We start from the raw sequence: 22,561 nt of genomic DNA on the forward strand, positions 1-22,561 counted from the left end.
ATGTGATCACTAGTGACAGCATTAACCGCTCTCCGTTGCAGCTTACATTAGAGATATGTCTCGTGATTAGTTTATTCTATTGGCTACAGAATATGTTATCAATCCAAAGAAAGGAAATGACGTCGCTTTTTGTAACGTCGCTTTTCATTGGCTATCAGAGCTGCCTAGGAATTTCTTGAAAGAAAGTTTTGTCAATATAGATCTAATCACTAGAACTAAGTTGAATGATGTTTAACTTATTAGAGGCACACAAATCAGCTACGTTCACTTATAACTCTCAAATGATAATTAAGATGGCTCGCCTAAGGAATTGATTCATATGTCGTGTCGCATTACAATCAATATAGAAATGTTAAAAATATCTAAAACGGATGAAGCATATAAAAGACTGCATATCATTATCATATTATACGTTAAATACATGGACCCTGTGATTTTAAGATAATTAACATATTTTGAAGTGCAGTGATACAACGTACCGTGAACATTATCCTAATCGTTCACAGATAAATCATCAACTATGATTATCTCCTGATGAAAAGTAGATTAATGAAGAATTCAGATGTCGTCATGTTATCAAAACATTTTCCTTACTCGTATCATTGTACTTATAGACTGTCAATTGCTAGTCACAGTTCTACGGCTAATGAAAATGCAGCAAACATTCAATTACAAATTCCATTTAAAACAAACTCCCTAGTGATCATTCACCGGTTACGTTTGTCACAGATGTTCCCGACAACAGACAAAATCCAGTCAATGAAGCCTTCTCCTCGGGACAGCCCGGACTTCCAGGAACAAGTTACCAGTCGGCGTGAAAACATCTTCGTTATGATAGAATTGTTACATCCAAAAGATTCCTTTGTAAGTATTGTCCGGGCTAGCCAGAGCAGTGTAACACCTGGTTGTTGTATTCTGTTGACAATGGTTGTTTACGTTTCTGAGCATTGTAACACCTGGTGATGTGATTATATTCTGTTGACAATGATATGTTGACATTTCTGTGCAGTGTAACACCTGGTGATTGTATTCTGTTGACAATGGTATGTTGACGTTTCTGTGCAGTGTAACATCTGGTAATTGTATTCTATTGACAATGGTATGTTGACGTTTCAGGGAAGTGTAACACCTGGTGATTGTATTCTGTTGACAATAGTATATTGACGTTTCTGTGCAGTGTAACACCTGGTAATTGTATTCTGTTGACAATGGTGTATTGACGTTTCTGTGCAGTGTAACACCTGGTGATTGTATTCTGTTGACAATAGTATATTGACGTTTCTGTGCAGTGTAACACCTGGTAATTGTATTCTGTTGACAATGGTGTATTGACGTTTCTGAGCAGTGTTACAACTGGTTGTTGCATTCTGTTGACAATGGTATGTTGACGTTTCAGGGGATCAACACACTGACAGGATGGGGGAGTGATGATATCGACGACATGCTGAACGAGTCCCCACCTACCGCGTTGGTAAGTTAACACTACCACAGTTGATAAAGCCTGTGTACACGATTACCATTGGTTCGTGTTTGTATGTCGCTTTTCTATTTAATGGTGATATTGTCCTTTAGGTTTGGTAGTTTTGCCACCATAACTAGAACGATTGACACGATATAATACATTGAAGAGGCTTGTCGAAAATTACGTTTTCACTGATTATGCAAAAATTGACATGTTTTACAAAAAAATATGTATTTCTATATTACATTTTATTTATATTGTGCACTAATCAAAATGGAAATCGTTCATTGTATCTGTTGATGGCTTCCAGGTGAGCAATGGCGCGGAGGTGGTTATGTTATCGAAGAAGGTGTTCCTAAAGTACATGAACGATGATGTGCGGTGTATGTTGAGAGAAAACGTCCGAGCATATCCGAAAGAGACTGTGATGCAAGACAATTTACAAAGGAAGCTGGACTGGGACGAATATAAATCCACTGTGATCCATGACTGGGTCTCTACTAGGACAATACTGCGCGAGATCAACACTATAGTGTAACGACAGTGTCCTTCACGTGTGTGGAGGTCAGACAGACATTTGTGATACTGCTGCTAAATGGCTAGTGGAGTTGGTCAAATTCATCACCAGTATTAATGAAGACATTCATTTCGTTTCCTTCCTTTGTGATAAGTATTCGAAAAAAAATCTGCAAATATAAAACGAAAGGCAGACAAACCGAAATACACTGGTGATATAAAGCCAGGGCCCCGACGAAATACATCCCACTGTGGAGGAGTATGATGGAAACAAACACAGTGGTGAAATGACAATGCGATTAAAACTTTTTATATTTTGTTTTAAATCATTTTTATTCTTTACCTTATTTCATTTATTTCCCCATTATTAAAGTGTTGTGGGTAACATATAATGATTTCATCAATTTCATCGTTCTTATGAGTTGGTAAAACGTCCATACCATTACTTCACTTAATAAAGTTTTATACAAATATACAGACAATAGCACAGTATTCTAAGAATAAAGATATCATTTATAATCTTTCAATCAACTGTAATGCATTGTTTCATCCAAACAACGATAACAACAAATTACATAACAAAACATGTTTAAACTTCTTCGAACGGCCCATGCGTTCTGTAAGCCTTTCTTCCTCTGGTCAGTTAACTTGATAATAAAAACACACATGCCCTGTAAAAGTTGTTGGCCGTTAGAAGATGTTTTTAGTACTATATAATCATCGTTACTCAATACAGAAGTATTTTCACCTTGCTGATACAATGTAAGCAGAGTGTAAAATGGTCCTTAAATGGTCCTTAACAAAAATAAATGCTCAAATAGAAACACGACACCAATATTATGTTTTGTGGTTTAGTCACGAAAATATTCTACCATTATCCGAATGTCTAGTAGCAATATGAAGCTTTTTCCGGACTAGTAAAAACATGTACCGTATATCAGACTGGGCCGAGTAATATGAGTCGGACTTAAGGCAGGTAACATAGTCCTTCCCAGAACAGGTGACAGAGACCTTGTCAGAACAGGTAACAGATACCTTGTCAGAACAGGTAACAGATATCTTGTCAAAACAGGAAACAGAGACCTTGTCAGAACAGGTAACACAGACCTTGTCATAACAGGTAACACAGACCTTGTCAGAACAGGTAACACATACCTTGTCAGAACAGGTAACAGAGATCTTGTCAAAACAGGAAACAGAGACCTTGTCAGAACAGGTAACACAGACCTTGATAGAATAGGTAACACAGACCTTGTCAGAACAGGTAACAGAGACCTTGTCAGTATAGGTAACAGAGACCTTGTCAGAATAGGTAACACAGACCTTGTCAGAACAGGTAACAGAGATCTTGTCAAAACAGGAAACAGAGACCTTGTCAGAACAGGTAACAGAGATCTTGTCAAAACAGGAAACAGAGACCTTGTCAGAACAGGTAACACAGACCTTGATAGAATAGGTAACACAGACCTTGACAGAATAGGTAACACACACCTTGTCAGAACAGATAACACACACCTTGTCACAACAGGTAACACACACCTTGCCAGAACAGGTAACACAGACCTTGTCAGAACAGGTAACACACACCTTGTCAGAATAGGTAACACAGACCTTGTCAGAATAGGTAACACCTTGTCAGAACAGGTAACACAGACCTTGATAGAATAGGTAACACACACCTTGCCAGAACAGGTAACACACACCTTGTCATAACAGGTAACACAGACCTTGTCAGAACAGGTAACACAGACCTTGTCAGTACAGGTAACACACACCTTGTCAGTACAGGTAACACAGACCTTGTCACAACAGGTAACACAGACCTTTGGCGATTATCTTCAAAATTATTTATCGTGACGATCGGATATGTACGTCGTATAATATCGTTGATTTTCCAGCATCTCTGCTTCCGATACCTGCAGTATTAATATGTTCCAGTTATTATCACGACTTCTGCGACAAATATGACTACTGGTGGGGAACGATAGTTGGGAAGAAATGTTTTATGGACGACATCGTGTTCTCATTTCGTAATATTCTATTCCATTGTGCGATATGACGTCAGATATGTCCGATACTCTTTGATATGACTAGTGGTTGCGTTGTCATCCCTGAAGTTCTCATTTTAGGACCCAGATTTAACCTAAGAATGGCGGATGACGTCGTTGAAGCAGAGAGCTTTTACCCTTTTGGAGAACGTATCATTATCCTTGTTCTTTTCAACGGCTGCATGAACATTTACATTTTTGCTGAGAGGCTTCCAATATTTTTTTTTAAAATGATCTGTATCAGCCAACGCGAGGCCAGTAATGAAGAAATACTAGCAAAAAGTCTACAAATCCTATTGTCAACCTTAAATGACCTTAGCTGTTGATAGCAAAATAGGTGACTGGTACAGTGCAGAGTATTCGCATCAGCATGTTGAGATTGGGATATAATGCAGCGTCACAGACCTGCATGTCATCCCTGATGGTTACTGGTAGTGCTGTCTCATCGCGCCATCTTCTCCTCGTCATCCTTTCTAACATCCCGGAGGCATTCCTTCACCTGGCTGATTTATTAATAGCTTTGAATACTGTAAACGTACTTATTACAGACAAAACAGGCAAGCACTGACAGACGACCCGTGTTCTAAAATTAGACACCGACTAAACATGCGACCACTGACAGATGTAATAGACGACCCGTGTTCTACAGGTAAGTAACTAGTGAACTGTTTTCATTAATTACATGAGAGTTGTAGTTATGTAATTTATTATCTTCCCAAAGCCGATTTCAGTATTCTGAATTTCACCATGTTGAAAAGATGGTTAGTGTCGGCTGCCCACCGCCATCGGCAACTTTATCAGAGGTGTTGGTAATAAAAGTTGAGTGTCCGTTGAACGCTGTTTCACATTAACAGTAACTGGTTTCAGATACCTCAGACAGTTCTTAATTTAAGAATAATGTCGCCCGTTAGGGCGTTAGCAATCACATACACTGGTTTTTGCACAGATTTGGCTTTGATGTCATATTTCATATACGTTTGTGGATATCGTCAAATTGTTCACAATTGCATAATCTCTGATTGTTTAAGATAAAAGCCGTTTTTCGGCGCAATGATATACGGTTAACATTTAGAAGTAATGCGGCGTTGAACGGGTATTGCACAGGACAGACTCGATTCCTCGGAAACACTTATGTTTCTATCGACTGGATTAACGTTATTTTCAGAGGAATATTAGCTCTTAAATTCTTAATGAAAGTCGTCTTGACAGTAGGTGAAAACGATTCCAAGTACATTTCTTTCGAAATCGATTCCTGTCTAACCAGTCAGTGTCACTAACTTAGCAATAGCAGACGATGTTCAACTTCACAGGGGCTCGATTTTGGAGTAAGGTAGGCATTTGACATCATTGAATAACCACAAAACTATAATTCAGTATGCATACACAACTGGAAACCATGTCGATACTGCCGAATTTCACAAGATATTTTTGTATAAATGCTGTCGTGTCTAAGTTAGCATTTATGAAAATTCGGCAACGAGCCCCTGTGTGTGTGTGATGACATTGACAATTTGATTACTTAGTTCGTATAGATCAAGAATAGCGCCTATAATAAGTTTGTGTCGAGTCGGTCGACTTCATTTTTATATTATTAAATTTTACTCTCATAATTTGTGTTGCTTTACTTTTTGTGGTAGTTTATGTAGATACATGCTAGCATTCGAAAGCTATCTAGGCCGAATGTAACTTGTTTTAACCTACAACACCTGAAGCTGTATATTCCTGCACTGACCGAATAACTGTAAATTGCAGTATACAGTCTCATAAATGCAATTTGGTTTACTAAGGAAATAGATATATAGGCAAATGCAACACAGAATGTAAATATAATGATGAACACAACAAGGAACTCGAAGTTCGGGAGACATACCAACAATCCTCTGGTCTTCACTAAGGTATCAGAGTCCAACATCTTGCTGGTGTCGACCACATCCTCTAAGCAGCTCACAATAACATGAATCAGTTCACTGAAGGTTTCCAATATGTCTCTATCTACGTGTCTTGCACAAGTCAACAAGTTTGTTTTTTCCCAGTGGAGCCTCCATCTTGATAATCTTCTCCAGGTGTCTCGGACGTTTTGGCGAAGCAAGTACTACACCATAAGCAAGTATCATTCATTCCCATTATGTTTCTCATTACAGGGGTCTGGCATGCCTTGATAATGCTAAGGTTCAGGCAGTGTGCTGCGCAGTGGACATCAATGGCCTTGTCGTTGATTGCTAGGATTCGTCCCTGTACACCCTTCACATGCCCAGCCATGTTTGAACCGCCATCATATCTCTGCCCTCTCAAGTTCTAAATAGGGATATCAAGCTCCTGTATGGTGTCGCGTATTCTGGTCGTCAAAGACTCTCCTGTCACAGACTCACAGTTGAGGAAGCAGAGAAACTGTTCCTTAATGGTATTTACTGTGTCCATAACCGCACGACCAAGGAAAGTTGTTCCCAGTTGGAAGAATCTGTAACTTCGTCAGCAAGGATGGAGAAAATCTTGGCCTTTCTTACTTCTTCCGAGATGTGGTCACGAACCTGTCACCAATAATGCCAACCAACTGGTTCTGTATGTTATTAGAGATATATGTTGCCCTGCTAGCTGTCTGTATATGCTTCTCTAGTTGGGTGGCCTCTGTATCTATGTGAAACTGCAACAACTCATGAAAATTGCCTCGGTTGAAAGCCTCGTCGTTACTGGTTCCATCGTCACAGTGGCCACGTAGAGCAATTTTTTTTTTGTTTTCCAAAAAATAGCAAAGTGGAGGCAATGGACTTGATGATCTCTTTGTTTCTGTTGATTAGGTCAACCATGGCGGACTGGCCTCGGACATCTATAGCTAACGTCGGGATTCTATAAGTTGACAGGAAATCCTCGTTCATCTTTAAGGCTGTCCGGTGGCATGGTCACTCATTATGTCATGTTTTTACTTACCCAGGGCTTCAGTCCAATTCTTGACAGGTTTCTTGATTAAAGATCCTACAGGTCCTTTCAGTTATGCGAAAAATACACAATGTTTGCAAAAGATTCCGTCGCATGATGGGGAATACACAATCCGTGGAAAGGTTACCACCAAGGAAGGCTGAAAACTTCGCATCTTCCCATACATTCAGTCTTCGGGTAATCAAATCTGGTAGATACTGTGCTTGTCCTGGTCAACTTACTATAAATGTCATCTCTGCTCGCAGATGTACATGTATCAATAAATCTAAAGATGGCATGGTCATTGATGTCTAATCAGGGAGCACGCGCACCTGCAATAAAAATCCGAATCAGTAAAGATAATTACTCGAGATGTCTTGAGCATGAATGAATCTTGAACTTTGGTCTTTTTATTTATAATTTATGTGTAAAGTATAAATGTAAATATCGTTTTACTCGCATTACATTAATTGATGTGGACTTTGTTTTCAAACATTTAGTTTATTAATTCAATGAATTCACCAATCATTTCAAAATATTAGCTTTCATCTCATTAATTCAAATCACTATGGAAATACATGTATGACTGAATAATGTTTTTTTTTTAGTTGAATGTACATTTTCGTGTAATGTACAATGTGTATAGACCATTGTCGTGTATAGACTATTTCCGCGTACTTATAGTACTGTATCGGCATATACTTAAAATGTGTATCTACGTAAAACAGTAGTGTTATTGGCCGTGTGTAGAGATCGTTACCTTTAGAATGCGTCTATCAGACGAATATCGTTACATGGAGCAGATTGGTGTCGTTTCAGGATTATGCTACCACTGTAAGTATTGTACAAAAGACGACATTTAAAACAAAATGAGATAGTTTTAAACTGCACCATGTAGCTGTTTCATTCTGCTGGGACTCGTCAGCTGTTCTGATGTATCGATGCCTTTGAGGCGACCGCGGAAACTAAAATAAGTCAAAACCTGGATAGAAAGGGGTAATAGCGCCTTAATCCCATAAACAACACATCAAACAACACATCAAACACATGTATATATTCCTAACCGTGCCACTATTCAAAAGCATCAGGTTACAGCACTGTGGACTGCTGTCCACCAGCAGTATCTCCCAACTCCAATCTCAAAGGATAATACAAAGGACAATAAGATGTTAGCATCAATCCGTTCAAATTGAGAGTTGCATACAATAACACGGAAAAACGAATTAAATAGCACCACACAACCGATTTGTCTTTCAGGGACTCATTAGTGATAATAGGTGTTTTAAATATAACCATAAATAGCAATGAATAGTAATGTCCCACATTACATCACTCTAGCAATCGTAATCTATGGAACGTTTGTGGAAGTTACAATGCTGTGTTGTTCAGATCATTATCTAGGGAACGTTTGTAAGAGTTGCGATGATGTGTTGTTTAGATCATTATTTTTTTAGGGAAGGGAACGTTTGTGAGAGTTACGATGCTGTGTTGTTTAGATCATTATCTAGGGAACGTTTGTGAGAGTTACGATGCTGTGTTGTTTAGATCATTATCTAGAGAACGTTTGTGAGAGTTACGATGCTGTGTTGTTCAGATCATTATCTAGGGAACGTTTGTGAGAGTTACGATGCTGTGTTGTTCAGATCATTATCAAGGGAACGTTTGTGTGAGTTACGATGCTGGGTTGTTCAGATCATTATCTAGAGAACGTTTGTAAGAGTTACGATGCTGTGTTGTTCAGATCATTATCTAGAGAACGTTTGTGTGAGTTACGATGCTGGGTTGTTCAGATCATTATCTAGAGAACGTTTGTAAGAGTTACGATGCTGTGTTGTTCAGATCATTATCTAGAGAACGTTTGTGTGAGTTACGATGCTGTGTTGTTTAGATCATTATATAGGGAACGTTTGTGAGAGTTACGATGCTGTGTTGTTCAGATCATTATCTAGGGAACGTTTGTGAGAGTTACGATGCTGTGTTGTTCAGATCATTATCTATGGAACGTTTGTGAGAGTTACGATGCTGTGTTGTTCAGATCATTATATAGGGAACGTTTGTGAGAGTTACGATGCTGTGTTGTTTAGATCATTATCTAGGGAACGTTTGTGAGAGTTACGATGCTGTGTTTAGATCATTATCTAGAGAACGTTTGTGAGAGTTACGATGCTGTGTTGTTCAGATCATTATCTAGAGAACGTTTGTGAGAGTTACGATGCTGTGTTGTTCAGATCATTATCTAGGGAACGTTTGTGAGAGTTACGATGCTGTGTTGTTCAGATCATTATCTAGGGAACGTTTGTGAGAGTTACGATGCTGTGTTGTTCAGATCATTATCTAGGGAACGTTTGTGAGAGTTACGATGCTGTGTTGTTCAGATCATTATCTAGGGAACGTTTGTGAGAGTTACGATGCTGTGTTGTTCAGATCATTATCTAGAGAACGTTTGTGAGAGTTACGATGCTGAGTTGTTCAGATCAGTATCTAGGGAACGTTTGTGAGAGTTACGATGCTGTGTTGTTCAGATCATTATCTAGGGAACGTTTGTGAGAGTTACGATGCTGTGTTGTTTAGATCATTATCTAGGGAACGTTTGTGTGAGTTACGATGCTGGGTTGTTCAGATCATTATCTAGGGAACGTTTGTGAGAGTTACGATGCTGTGTTGTTTAGATCATTATCTAGGGAACGTTTGTGAGAGTTACGATGCTGTGTTGTTCAGATCATTATCTAGGGAACGTTTGTGAGAGTTACGATGCTGTGTTGTTTCAGATCATTATCTAGGGAACGTTTGTGAGAGTTACGATGCTGTGTTGTTCAGATCATTATCTAGGGAACGTTTGTGAGAGTTACGATGCTGTGTTGTTCAGATCATTATCTAGGGAACGTTTGTGAGAGTTACGATGCTGTGTTGTTTAGATCATTATCTAGGGAACGTTTGTGAGAGTTACGATGCTGTGTTGTTTAGATCATTATCTAGGGAACGTTTGTGAGAGTTACGATGCTGTGTTGTTTAGATCATTATCTAGAGGAACGTTTGTGAGAGTTACAGATGCTGTGTTGTTCAGATCATTATCTAGGGAAACGTTTGTGAGAGTTACAATGCTGTGTTGTTTAGATCATTATCTAGGGAACGTTTGTGAGAGTTACAATGCTGTGTTGTTTAGATCATTATCTAGGGAACGTTTGTGAGAGTTACGATGCTGTGTTGTTTAGATCATTATCTAGGGAACGTTTGTGAGAGTTACAATGCTGTGTTGTTTAGATCATTATCTAGGGAACGTTTGTGAGAGTTACGATGCTGTGTTGTTTAGATCATTATCTAGGGAACGTTTGTGAGAGTTACGATGCTGTGTTGTTCAGATCATTATCTAGAGAACGTTTGTGAGAGTTACGATGCTGTGTTGTTCAGATCATTATCTAGGGAACGTTTGTGAGAGTTACGATGCTGTGTTGTTCTTATTAGGGAACGTTTGTGAGAGTTACGATGCTGTGTTGTTTAGATCATTATCTAGGGAACGTTTGTGAGAGTTACGATGCTGTGTTGTTTAGATCATTATCTAGGGAACGTTTGTGAGAGTTACGATGCTGTGTTGTTTAGATCATTATCTAGGGAACGTTTGTGAGAGTTACGATGATCCGTTGTTCAGATCATATCAAGGGAACGTTTGTAAGAGTTGCGATGATATGTTGTTCAGATCATTATCTAGAGAACGTTTGTGTGAGTTACGATGCTGTGTTGTTCAGATCATTTTCTAGGGAACGTTTGTGAGAGTTACGATGATCCGTTGTTCAGATCATTATCAAGGGAACGTTTGTAAGAGTTGCGATGATGTGTTGTTCAGATCTAGAAATGAAAAAAAAAACCCAAACAAACAAAACAAAAAGACAAAAACAAATAAGGATGTTTTAATACATTTATTTCACCATGATTCACTTACAATTTTTTTAAACACAAATAGTAAATAAGTTTGTTTTTTCTCAGAAGTTGGTAGGAAGCCATGTCTTCAGAACTTACAATGGAAAGTACAGCAGGTGTTGTGGCCATATATGTAACAAAATCACGGACAAATCAATATCACGATGTATTTTTCAAGATTCAATTCTTTAAACAAGGTCAAATATACACATTAACACAGCACTTTATGATAATAATAAAACAGTACTGAAAAAGTTAAAACTTAACACTATATCAATATCTGCCTGAACTTTGAAAAGAGTAAAATGAAACACAATATCTAAAACATGAACTTTAAAACCACCAAGGACATATAACTAAAGATAACATATCAAACTGCTGATTCTGAACTTGGTAAATAACAAATTGCAAAAGTTCTTCTTTGGACTAGAATTATTTTGTAACAAAATTATATACAATTCACAGATTGCCAAATATATACATCAACTCCCTCGTGTAGATCTACAGCACATCATCATTGTGACCACCAACAGCCACACAGTGGTGATCACCAACAGTCACACCATCATTAATATTGTGACCACAAACAGTCACACAGTGGTGACAACTAACAGTCACACAGTGGTGACCACCAACAGTCACACAGTGGTGACCACCAACAGTCACACCATCATTAATATTGTGACCACAAACAGTCACACAGTGGTGAAAACTAACAGTCACACAGTGGTGACCACCAACAGCCAAACAGTGGTGACCACCAACAGTCACACAGTGGTGACCACCAACAGCCACACAGTGGTGACCACCAACAGTCACACAGTGGTGACCACCACCAGCCAAACAGTAGTGACCAACAACAGCCAAACAGTGGTGACCACCAACAGTCACACAGTGGTGACCACCAACAGCCAAACAGTGATGACCACCAACAGCCAAACAGTGATGGCCACCAACAGCCACATGGTGGTGACCACAAACAGTCACACAGTGGTGACCACCAACAGTCACACAGTGGTGACCACCAACAGCCAAACAGTGGTGACCACCAACAGCCAAACAGTGGTGACCACCAACAGCCAAACAGTGATGACCACCAACAGTCACACAGTGATGACCACCAACAGCCACAGTGGTGGTGACCACAAACAGTCACACAGTGGTGACCACCAACAGTCACAGTCACATCGACACACCTTTTGATATTTACACTAACACATGGCAAAGTAGAGACACGTGACCCTGGAATGAACACCTTTACACAGCACTTTATGAACACAGATATGGTAACTATGGTAACTAATGTTGGGATATCATCCTTGCAATGATCATCTGTGTCTTACCTAACCAACGTGACCTTGACCATCTCATATGTAAACTCCCAACATAATATTTACCTTCTGTAACCTTGACCTTTATTTACTTTACTTCCATCCCTTGTAACCTTGATCTTTATTTACTTTACTTCAATCCCTTGTAACCTTGACCTTTATTTACTTATACTCCATTCCTTGTAACCTTGACCTTTATTTACTTTACTTCCATCCCTTGTAACCTTGGCCTTTATTTACTTTACTTCCATCCCTTGTAACCTTGACCTTTATTTACTTTACTTCCATCCCTTGTAACCTTGACCTTTATTTACTTTACTGTCATTCCTTGAAACCTTGCCCTGCCTCACTTTGGTTAATAAAGAAAAGTGACCATTTTACTTTGAATCTAATTATTGTTATTTATGTCTGATTCAAATGCCACATTGATTTGGTAGTGTAAAATCAACAACAATAGTATACAAAGGAAACAATAAATGTATCATTTCAAATAATTATGGGCTTAGAACTAGTACAGTATTGTAACTGAACATGGTATTTCAACTAGTACAGTATTATTACTAGTACAGGAGTGTAACAGAGTGTTTTATACCTAGTATAGATGAGTACATTTTACCTCCATGTTAAGCATGACTGGCCTGTAGTATTCTATGTCGATGTATAGGAGGAACGTAGGAGCATTAAATCCTTAAATGTGTAAATCACAGTGATGATTAGAACCTCACAATAAAGCTTTTCATAATCTGGTGATTAGCTCTTATGATGCAAATGTATCAGTGATTTTTTCATGATCCAGACATCACTAAAAGTAACCAGCACATATTGCTACACCGGTATCGCAACACATAAATAAATAGAAATGAATATACACATATACAATAATACAATAGTAATGCCACCTTGTATATAAACATCCATGACATCAAAATCAGTTTGGTGATAAGGTTTGGTGGTAAAGTTTGGTGATTAGGTTTGGTGTCTGAGGTTTGGTCATTCACTACTTTCAATATGTTGCATTTTAAATCATAAATATTTCAGTAATTCAACACAAAATATGAACTTAAACAAAACCATACAAAGGTACAATGCGATCCATACCAAGGTACAATGCGATCCATACCAAGGTACAATGTGATCCATACCAAGGTACAATCCAATCCATACCGAGGTACAATCTGACCCATACCAAGGTACAATCCGATCCATAGCAAGGTACAATCTGATCCATACCAAGGTACAATCCGATCCATACCAAATTACAATCCGATCCATACAGAGGTACAATCCGATCCATACAGAGGTACAATCTGACCCATACCGAGGTACAATCCGATCCATACCGAGGTACAATCCGATCTATACCAAGGTACAATCTGATCCATACCAAGGTACAATCCGATCCATACCAAGGTACAATCCAATCCATACCGAGGTACAATCCAATCCATACCAAGGTACAATGCAATCCATACCGAGGTACAATCCAATCCATACCAAGGTACAATCTGATCCATACCAAGTTACAATCCGATCCATACAGAGGTACAATCTGACCCATACCGAGGTACAATCCGATCCATACCGAGGTACAATCTGACCCATACCGAGGTACAATCCGATCCATACCGAGGTACAATCCGATCCATACCAAGGTACAATCCGATCCATACCAAGTTACAATCCGATCCATACAGAGGTACAATCCGATCCATACAGAGGTACAATCTGACCCATACCGAGGTACAATCCGATCCATACCGAGGTACAATCCGATCTATACCAAGGTACAATGCAATCCATACCAAGGTACAATCTGATCCATACCAAGGTACAATCCGATCCATACCAAGGTACAATCCGATCCATACCAAGGAACATCTGATCCATACCAAGGTACAATCTGATCCGTACCAAGTTACAATCTGATCCATACCGAGGTACAATCCGATCCATACCGAGGTACAATCCGATCTATACCAAGGTACAATCTGATCCATAACAAGGTACAATCTGATCCATACCAAGGTACAATCTGATCCATACCAAGGTACAATCCGATCCATACCAAGGTACAATCCAATCCATACCAAGGTACAATCCGATCCATACCAAGTTACAATCTGATCCATACCGAGGTACAATCCAATCCATACCAAGGTACAATCTGATCCATACCAAGTTACAATCCGATCCATACCGAGGTACAATCTGACCCATACCGAGGTACAATCCGATCCATAGCAAGGTACAATCCGATCCATACAGAGGTACAATCTGACCCATACCGAGGTACAATCCGATCCATACCGAGGTACAATCTGATCCATACCAAGGTACAATCCGATCCATACCAAGGTACAATCCAATCCATACCAAGGTACAATGCAATCCATACCAAGGTACAATCTGATCCATACCAAGTTACAATCCGATCCATACCGAGGTACAATCTGATCCATACCGAGGTACAATCCGATCTATACCAAGGTACAATCTGATCCATACCAAGGTACAATCCGATCCATACCAAGGTACAATCCAATCCATACCGAGGTACAATGCAATCCATACCAAGGTACAATCCGATCCATACCAAGTTACAATCTGATCCATACCGAGGTACAATCCAATCCATACCAAGTTACAATCTGATCCATACAAAGGAACAATCCGATCCAAGGTTCTACAAAATGTTATTTTCTATTTTTTCATTGAAAATGCTAAACTTGTATGATACAAAGAAAACTAAGATCTGGAGTTTTGAGCTGTTTCACTTCCAGGTAAATAATTTAAACAAACCTGATGTCCTTTTGTCCCATCATGTCATTTTATAAATGTCATTGAATTACGCCTTATAGTTCTTAACAAGAAGTTGACATTGGATGCAAGCCAAACGGAAAACAGATGGATAACTAATTACACACAATCTTGCAGGCACTTTATATGTAGTGAACTAAGATCACATTCTGCACTTATGATATACAAAATAATGTATTAAGTTCTTTAAAAACATATGATTAAATTGTTTGCAATTTGAGTGAAATGAGGTAATGATTGATAATATCAGCAGCAACATGTCATTGATAATCTCAAAAAGCGAGAAAACAAAATCACCTTCCCAATGTCTAACTGTTAGAGTTTCCATCATAGTACTTAACAATACGTTATCAATATTACAGCTAGACAAAGAGCTTGACAAAATCATATTGTACATTTAGATAATTAATTTGTGCACAAGTAAGCATAGTTGTGACAAGATCTCAAATAAAACATTAGAAATCTACAAGTTCTATTACATCTACCTTGTACCTGTAAAAAGATACTCAAAGGTTTCTCAGTATCTATCAAAATCAGAGTGATTTTTAGGTGAAGTGGTAAAAGACATGTCTTTGTTTTTGAGGACTACCATGGTGACACATTCTGTATTAAGACACATCTCCTTAACACATAGATATCAGGAATACCAATACCACACACCTGTTGTATTCAGACACATCTCCTTAACACAGATAACATGAATACCAATACCACACACCTGTTGCATTTAGACACATCTCCTTAACACAGATATCAGGATTACCAATACCACACACCTGTTGTATTTAGACACATCTCCTTAACACAGATATCAGGATTACCAATACCACACACCTGTTGTATTTAGACACATCTCCTTAACACAGATAACAGGAATACCAATACCACATACCTGTTGTATTTAGACACATCTCCTTAACACATAGATATCAGGATTACCAATACCACACACCTGTTGTATTTAGACATATAATAATGACAAGATAATATTCCAGACCACATATTCAAATGATAGGTTAACTTAAAAATACAATTTTAAAGATCCTGCCACCACCCTGCATACATCTCGAATCATCTCGCCTAATTCTAAAGACTAGGCACAGGAGAACAGTTCACAGTGAAAGAACTAACTTCTCATTAATTATAGTAACTATTTATATTCTTACTCCTTCTTTTGCATAGTACTAGAAAGCAAACATGAATATATTTACTGTAAAGAAAACAATGATTACCTTCACTTTATCTTTGACAATAAATGGTGGACATATTCAATTTGAAAGTCAATATCATTGTGACAAATCTTCACTACTTCAGTATCTGAAATTTGCACTAAAGTTGTGTGATGCTGTAACGAATGTTTAACTGTCGAAGTGTTACTTAGATCTGTAGTAAATGATAGGCAAACACGGCTAAAACTCCTATAACTACAGATAAAGCCAAATATTTCCCATATTTTTGTACAAATGTCGGTTGCACTGTGACATCATGCTGTTTCCGTGGTTTTCGTTTCTTCCCTCCTTTCATCTTTCTCTCATACTCCTCTATCTCTGCCTGATTCTTCAGACGCTCTTCCTCTATCTTGGACTTCTCCTTCTCCTCTTCTTCCTTAAAAGACAAAGTCCAACGAAGATATCAGCCAAAGAGTACTACTGAGAAAGTGGATGTTTACTTAAGAGTAAAAAACTTAACATTGTATCAAGAATCAATATAAGTTAAACCAAAAATTAAAAACACTTAATAAGAATGAATGTTTCATTTTATTTACCTTTTTCTTCCTCTCTTTTTCCTTCTGACAAGCCTCGTTACATTCCAGCTTTGCCTGGCGGTCTGGCACGTTTTTACACACCAGTTCCTGCTTCCTACTGCGACACTTACATCTCATAGTGACTTTCTTTTCACACAAACCGATCCGTGGACAGAGTCCCGCATGACAGGAGACACCACACACATGGCCACATGGCATCTAGGGGGAGATAATCGGTATATCATCTAGTGATGATGAAGTATAGTATAATAGTCTGATATCAATCCAAAATAAGAGTAATATCTAGATACTCGTTTGGGGTAAAAAACAAATTTATTTATCATTTGCTGTTTTTTCACCGAGTTAACATCGTAAGTCCAGGAGGTTTGTACATTGAATATGGACAAAATGTTATTCATAGAAAATACAGGATTAGCATATATGTTTAGACTTGAAATCACAGCTCTGTCACAGGGGGTAAATAAAGGTGGTATTACAGTGAGAACTTACATTTTTTGGACACGCTCCTTTACAAGACCTCATTGTGTCTTTTGTGGCCTGGTCTGCCTTCAACCACATATCACAGTTGATGTGTTGTACAGTCAGTTCACAGTGGCACCGCATACGGTTCATCTGTTGGCATGGTGGGCAGTCTCCAGTGTGACACTTCAGGAGTGTACAGTCATGAGAACAACCCTTGGGGCGGGGCTTCAAACAGTGAGACTCACAAACCTCACAAGTCTCACCAGCCTGTAGATTAAACAAAACACATAAACTCTTCCTGTTCTAAAATCTCCCAGAGTGAGACAGGGATCGTCAATTTGTCTTAAGACCAGGGACAGATCAACAATTTCACTCTCACTTAACATCCACGGCATGTTGTAACCCTACACCTATATAATCTACCTATATAATCTACTCTGCATGAAGTTTTAAATCAGGGCTCATCTAAATCCCATGAACTCTTCCCGCTGCTAGACTGTCTGCAATATGTTAAAGTAATAGAGAGAAGAAATTTCCCTTTATAAACTCCAATAATGTTTAAAGGATAGATGTTACAAAAGAAATCCCAATTTTAATCCTAGTTTTAAGTTTTTATCTTCCAAGGATGACATTATGTTTATTATATATATATATGTGTGTGTGTGTGTGTGTACAACTTATTCTCTGATTCAAAGTATGCTGTGTGATAATGGTTGACTCCTGATCATATATTCATGAGGAGTAGGCGTTCAAACATTTTAATTCCAATTTAAAGTTATCCCTCTGAGGCCATTTCCAAAGGAAGCTACCCTTTTCTTCCAAACATTACAAATGACTCTCAGGCCCAAAGGATCAAGTCTGTTTTTATTATCATACTATTTATCACCCTGTCTTTACAACTGAGCAGAGGCATTTGTATCAAAGTCCTAGTCAGAGTGTAACCTATGTATCCACTATATATCTAGTTGGTGTGTGTATATCATATATCTGATTATGGAGTAAGATAAAATGTCCTTTGTATACATTTCTCTTCATGTTCATCAGATCATATGGTTAGGAAGTGCATGTTACCTGGAAATAACACCTCACCTGTATGTTGTCTGTCACCCCCTGTACTTGGTGACAATTCAGAGAACAGGTGTGGTTTCCACAAGACAGCTGTCTTCCACAGGGTCTAAGACAAGAATCTGGCTTTGCCTTGAAACATGGAATGTTGCAAGTCTGAAAATCAATCACAAGATGCATAATGAGGAAAGTAATGAACTTGAATATGAGTGGAAAAGTGAAAATAACAAACAGCAAAAACAAACAAAACTAGAATCATAAGCAAATGGCTAAAACCATCTCATTTGCAACCATGCCAACCAAATTTCATCTATTGTCTAAGAAAATGATGACCAATTAGAAGCCTCCATTATGTTTCCATTAGTAACGGTTCTGAAAACACTTGATGTCTAAAGAGTTGACATTAATAAGTTACACCACTTGACCCAAGTTTGAATAAAATTGATCAAAGGACTGATGAGCTGTTGGCCATATTACAATACCTGTGAATAGTGACATGGTTACCCTGGCAACCAAAATTTCTAAAAAAAAAACTACAAAAATACTAATGCATGCACACCTTTACATATTCCTGTATAGTTTTATTGAAGGTGGTAAACTAGGAGTAGCTAGTCTGTAGCTAGTATGTAGCTAGTATGTCTCACTTATTGTAGCATAAAGGGCTATAACTCTGGTATAACACATCATGAATAACATGTGTACATAGTTCCATTGAAATTGTTTCTAGTATAACCCTCCCCTCAAATTTCAACCATCTTCATTACTGTTGGTATAAAGACAAGTATTTGCCTTTGTAAAGAATGTACACATACCTCATGTCCACCAAGGCAAGTAACAGACACAGGGACCAGACATGGAGGACATATTTTCTCCACAATTTCATCCCTAACTGTAGGGCGACCTTCCCAGGGGCCTGCTCTTGGTACCTACAACACAACAGTACAGGTGTGGAAAGCCAGCCATGTCAGCCGACAAGGTTATCTCATGTATTGTATACTCACAGCACTAAAAACATCAAAAATATTTTATTTTTTTTGTAATGTACTTTAGTTATTTTTCAAGAAAAACTTTCATGAAGAAAAGAACAAGTGCAAGCTCACCAGCAGCAGCAATCACAATATGCATTCATATTTTATGTATGTACTTACAAGCTTTTCAAAACTAAGCCCTAAAATCTTTAAAGTGAGTTTTTGTGTCAAAAAACTTTAAAGTGAGTTTTTGTGTCAAAAAAAGTAAGTCCACAAAATGGTTAAATGCAAAAAAATCGTATTCTTTTCGGCATGATTTGCCATAACATCACTCCTAGACCTCTAATGAACGTATAAACCAATTTAGAAGGGCATGAGGTGTATACTTTTGGACTTACAAGCTTTCCAAATACTTACCCCAGAAACTTTAAAGTTTTGGGGTGGGACGCCGACGCCGGGGTGACAGCATTAGCTCTCGGTTACTCGTAACCAGTGAGCTAAAAAGCAATGTCCTTCACTTTGGTAATATTGTACTTACATTATCTTTGACCTTGACCCTGATTGCTGTGTGACAACCTACGGGACAAATATGGCCACATTTATGAACCTTGGCACACATCAAACGGCAGGGTGGACAGTCACCAAAGTGGCAGCGGTGGGGTATCTGCTCGGGGTGATGACACTTTGGAGGAAGTCTACAAAAAGCACAAGTTATTAATAAACTGGCTAGCTAGGGCTGTTTGTGTAGTACTTTAAAACAGTTTGGCCAGAGTTATTGGTTTATGAAATAAGGCCCACTTAATAAGGATCTTATATTATTTTCTCACAAAAACTTTCAAGTCCTGAATGAACATCTGCAGATCCCTTCAGACTAAAGTCTGAAATGTAATACCAGCACTGGAATACCTTACCATAGACATAGCAATTTCTCACCATTTCAATTCTACTAGAAATATCATTATCTAGATTTCACAGACATTGTTATACAGTGGACCCGCGATAATCCGGACGCCGATAGTCCGGAAAACTCGCAGTCCGGACGGAATAGCACGGGAACGGATTTCCGTAACGTTATTTGTACTCACCAGTCCGGAAATTCGGTTTCCGATTCCGGAAGACCATTTTGGGAACGGAAAGTACTTTTCATTAGTAAATTTCCCCCGATAATCCGGACGATTTTTTCACCACGAGGAGAGAAAAATGTCGGGCAAGTCACCCGTGTCGACAGCTGTACAGACTATCGCTTGACACTGCGTAGTCATAGCGACCGCTGCCAGGTCATAGCCCCGGGTGTTTACCTGTGTTACAATGTAGCTCTGTTTTTATAACGGTACATTGCTTTTCCTTACGATCGACCTAAATGCTACAGTATTAAAGGGTTTTACAGTGTAGACTGGTCTTGCTTTGATCAACTTGACGTACAATATCTATTATAGTTATTTTACATAGTGCTTTTTCGTAGTTAGCAATAATTAATTCACTAACATACAGTATGTGATACGATACTTAATCAATCACAAATACATGTAATAAATTTATTATCGGTAATTAACATCACTAACAATTGTATTGGGTAAACAAGGATATCGGCTTGTAACACCGTTACGTGTAATGACGACTCATTGAAAGATGCATGTTATTAATTACACACATGGTACATTTACGTATTAAGCAGTGATCACAAGAACCGGGTTAATTACACACTAATAAGTCGTCAGATACCGCTGATTTACATCAGTAAGTGTCACATTGTTAAGTGTCTTTCATTTCAGGTATTTAACGTTTGTAATTTCTACTCGTTTGTGAACCTCTGGGACGTAACCCATGTGTGTTGTTTGTAGGTCACATATTCCCGCTATCAATAAAACAACTTTCACTTCACATGTTCTTTTAAAAACATTGTTTATTTTTTAGTTTCTACAAAATAAAAGAAAACAAGAATCATATAAAGAACATAAATATATTTATTTTTTTAAAAGACTGACAATTAGACGTGTTTATGAAACGTCATTAAAATGTCCCGTATTGTATAGAGTCAAGGGAGATAACTCTTACACAACAATTTTTTTTGACCTGGTAGACGAAATTCGGTAGTCCGGAAAACTCGTAATCCGGACGGTTTGGGCTGGGAACGAAGGTGTTCGGATTATCGAGGGTCCACTGTATATGGTAGGATAAGAACTAAGAATAAATCTAATGAAACAGGTTCCTACGTGTTTACGTAAGTCCTCTTAAACTTGTGAGTCTTTGGAGAAAGATATCACACAGCTAATAAAATTAACAATAACTTACTGCTGACACAAGTGGTACACAGATTGTCGTCTACACTACTGTCTATATACACATATATACCAGAATCAAAGTTTGACCTGTTTTCCCCATTATCCATAATTAAAACATAAACATAAAAAAACAACTCATAGAAAGTTGAAACATCACATTCTGAATTATCCCTCTATTTCATCTATCATTGTGGTTCAATAGTATTACCTGCACGATTGTTTACACCTGGGCGGCTTAGTAAACTTCTCTCTACCACAGGGAACTGTGATCCGTGTGGCCTTACAGAAACAGGTGATCTCCACAGTGAGAGGACAAGGATAGCAAGCACCTGTAACGAGTTACTTAATAAGTAAGTAATTATGATAGGGGAAAACAAACAGTGGTAATGAGTTACATAAATAAGTAATTACGATAGAGAGGGGATGACACACAGTGGTACTGAGTTACACAGATTAGTAATTATGATAGAGAGGGGATGACACACAGTGGTAATGAGTTACATAAATAAGTAATTACGATAGAGAGGGGATGACACACAGTGGTACTGAGTTACACAGATAAGTAATTACGATAAAGAGGGGATGACACACAGTGGTAATGAGTTACATAAATAAGTAATTACGATAAAGAGGGGATGACACACAGTGGTAATGAGTTACATAAATAAGTAATTACGATAGAGAGGGGATGACACACAGTGGTAATGAGTTACATAAATAAGTAATTACGATAAAGAGGGGATGACACACAGTGGTACTGAGTTACATAAATAAGTAATTACGATAGAGAGGGGATGACACACAGTGGTAATGAGTTACATAAATAAGTAATTACGATAGAGAGGGGATGACACACAGTGGTACTGAGTTACACAGATAAGTAATTACGATAAAGAGGGGATGACACACAGTGGTAATGAGTTACATAAATAAGTAATTACGATAAAGAGGGGATGACACACAGTGGTACTGAGTTACACAGATAAGTAATTACGATAAAGAGGGGATGACACACAG

At 38.2% G+C, this 22,561-nt stretch overlaps 3 protein-coding genes across 7 annotated transcripts in view; 2 read left to right on the forward strand and 1 right to left on the reverse strand.

Moving 5' to 3' along the window:
- Positions 1-2,809, forward strand: part of LOC117328939 — a 30,232-nt gene extending 27,423 nt beyond the window's left edge. For all 4 annotated transcript variants that reach the window (XM_033886573.1, XM_033886570.1, XM_033886572.1 and 1 more), the window contains 3 exons: positions 730-864; positions 1,397-1,471; positions 1,773-2,809. In XM_033886573.1, the coding sequence (XP_033742464.1) occupies positions 730-864; positions 1,397-1,471; positions 1,773-2,000 (438 nt within the window). In that variant the 3' untranslated portion in view covers positions 2,001-2,809. The remainder of the gene's footprint in view (positions 1-729; positions 865-1,396; positions 1,472-1,772) is intronic.
- A 4,247-nt stretch (positions 2,810-7,056) lies between these two features.
- LOC117330032 (sex-determining region Y protein-like) lies at positions 7,057-11,996 on the forward strand. The gene is made up of 2 exons (XM_033888250.1): positions 7,057-7,137; positions 11,574-11,996. The coding sequence occupies exons 1-2, from the start codon at positions 7,057-7,059 to the stop codon at positions 11,994-11,996; spliced, it is 504 nt and encodes a 167-aa protein (XP_033744141.1).
- Positions 10,839-22,561, reverse strand: part of LOC117328942 (NF-X1-type zinc finger protein NFXL1-like) — a 38,087-nt gene continuing 26,364 nt past the window's right edge. The window contains exons 13-20 of one of the 2 annotated variants that reach the window (XR_004533081.1): positions 21,753-21,873; positions 19,801-19,957; positions 19,107-19,220; positions 18,319-18,450; positions 17,257-17,496; positions 16,768-16,965; positions 12,373-16,607; positions 10,839-12,261 (exon numbers count right to left, since the gene is read on the reverse strand). Coding sequence is in view for 1 of the 2 variants with exons in the window: in XM_033886574.1 (XP_033742465.1) it covers positions 16,380-16,607; positions 16,768-16,965; positions 17,257-17,496; positions 18,319-18,450; positions 19,107-19,220; positions 19,801-19,957; positions 21,753-21,873 (1,190 nt within the window). In the remaining variant the exon portion in view is untranslated. Of the gene's footprint in view, positions 16,608-16,767; positions 16,966-17,256; positions 17,497-18,318; positions 18,451-19,106; positions 19,221-19,800; positions 19,958-21,752; positions 21,874-22,561 lie in introns of both variants that reach the window. The other variant, XM_033886574.1, reaches the window with a different exon arrangement.

Source organism: Pecten maximus, chromosome 6 (genome assembly GCF_902652985.1).
Source record: "Pecten maximus chromosome 6, xPecMax1.1, whole genome shotgun sequence".
Taxonomy (NCBI): Eukaryota; Metazoa; Mollusca; class Bivalvia; order Pectinida; family Pectinidae; genus Pecten; species Pecten maximus.

Excerpts from the sequence above, each read along its gene's own strand:
- LOC117330032 (XM_033888250.1), top strand. The coding sequence starts at position 7,057 with ATGGGGAATACACAATCCGTGGAAAGGTTACCACCAAGGAAGGCTGAA. Across the intron at positions 7,138-11,573 it reads CCCATACATTCAGTCTTCGG|TCACACAGTGGTGACCACCA; the intron begins GTAATCAAATCT and ends GAAAACTAACAG.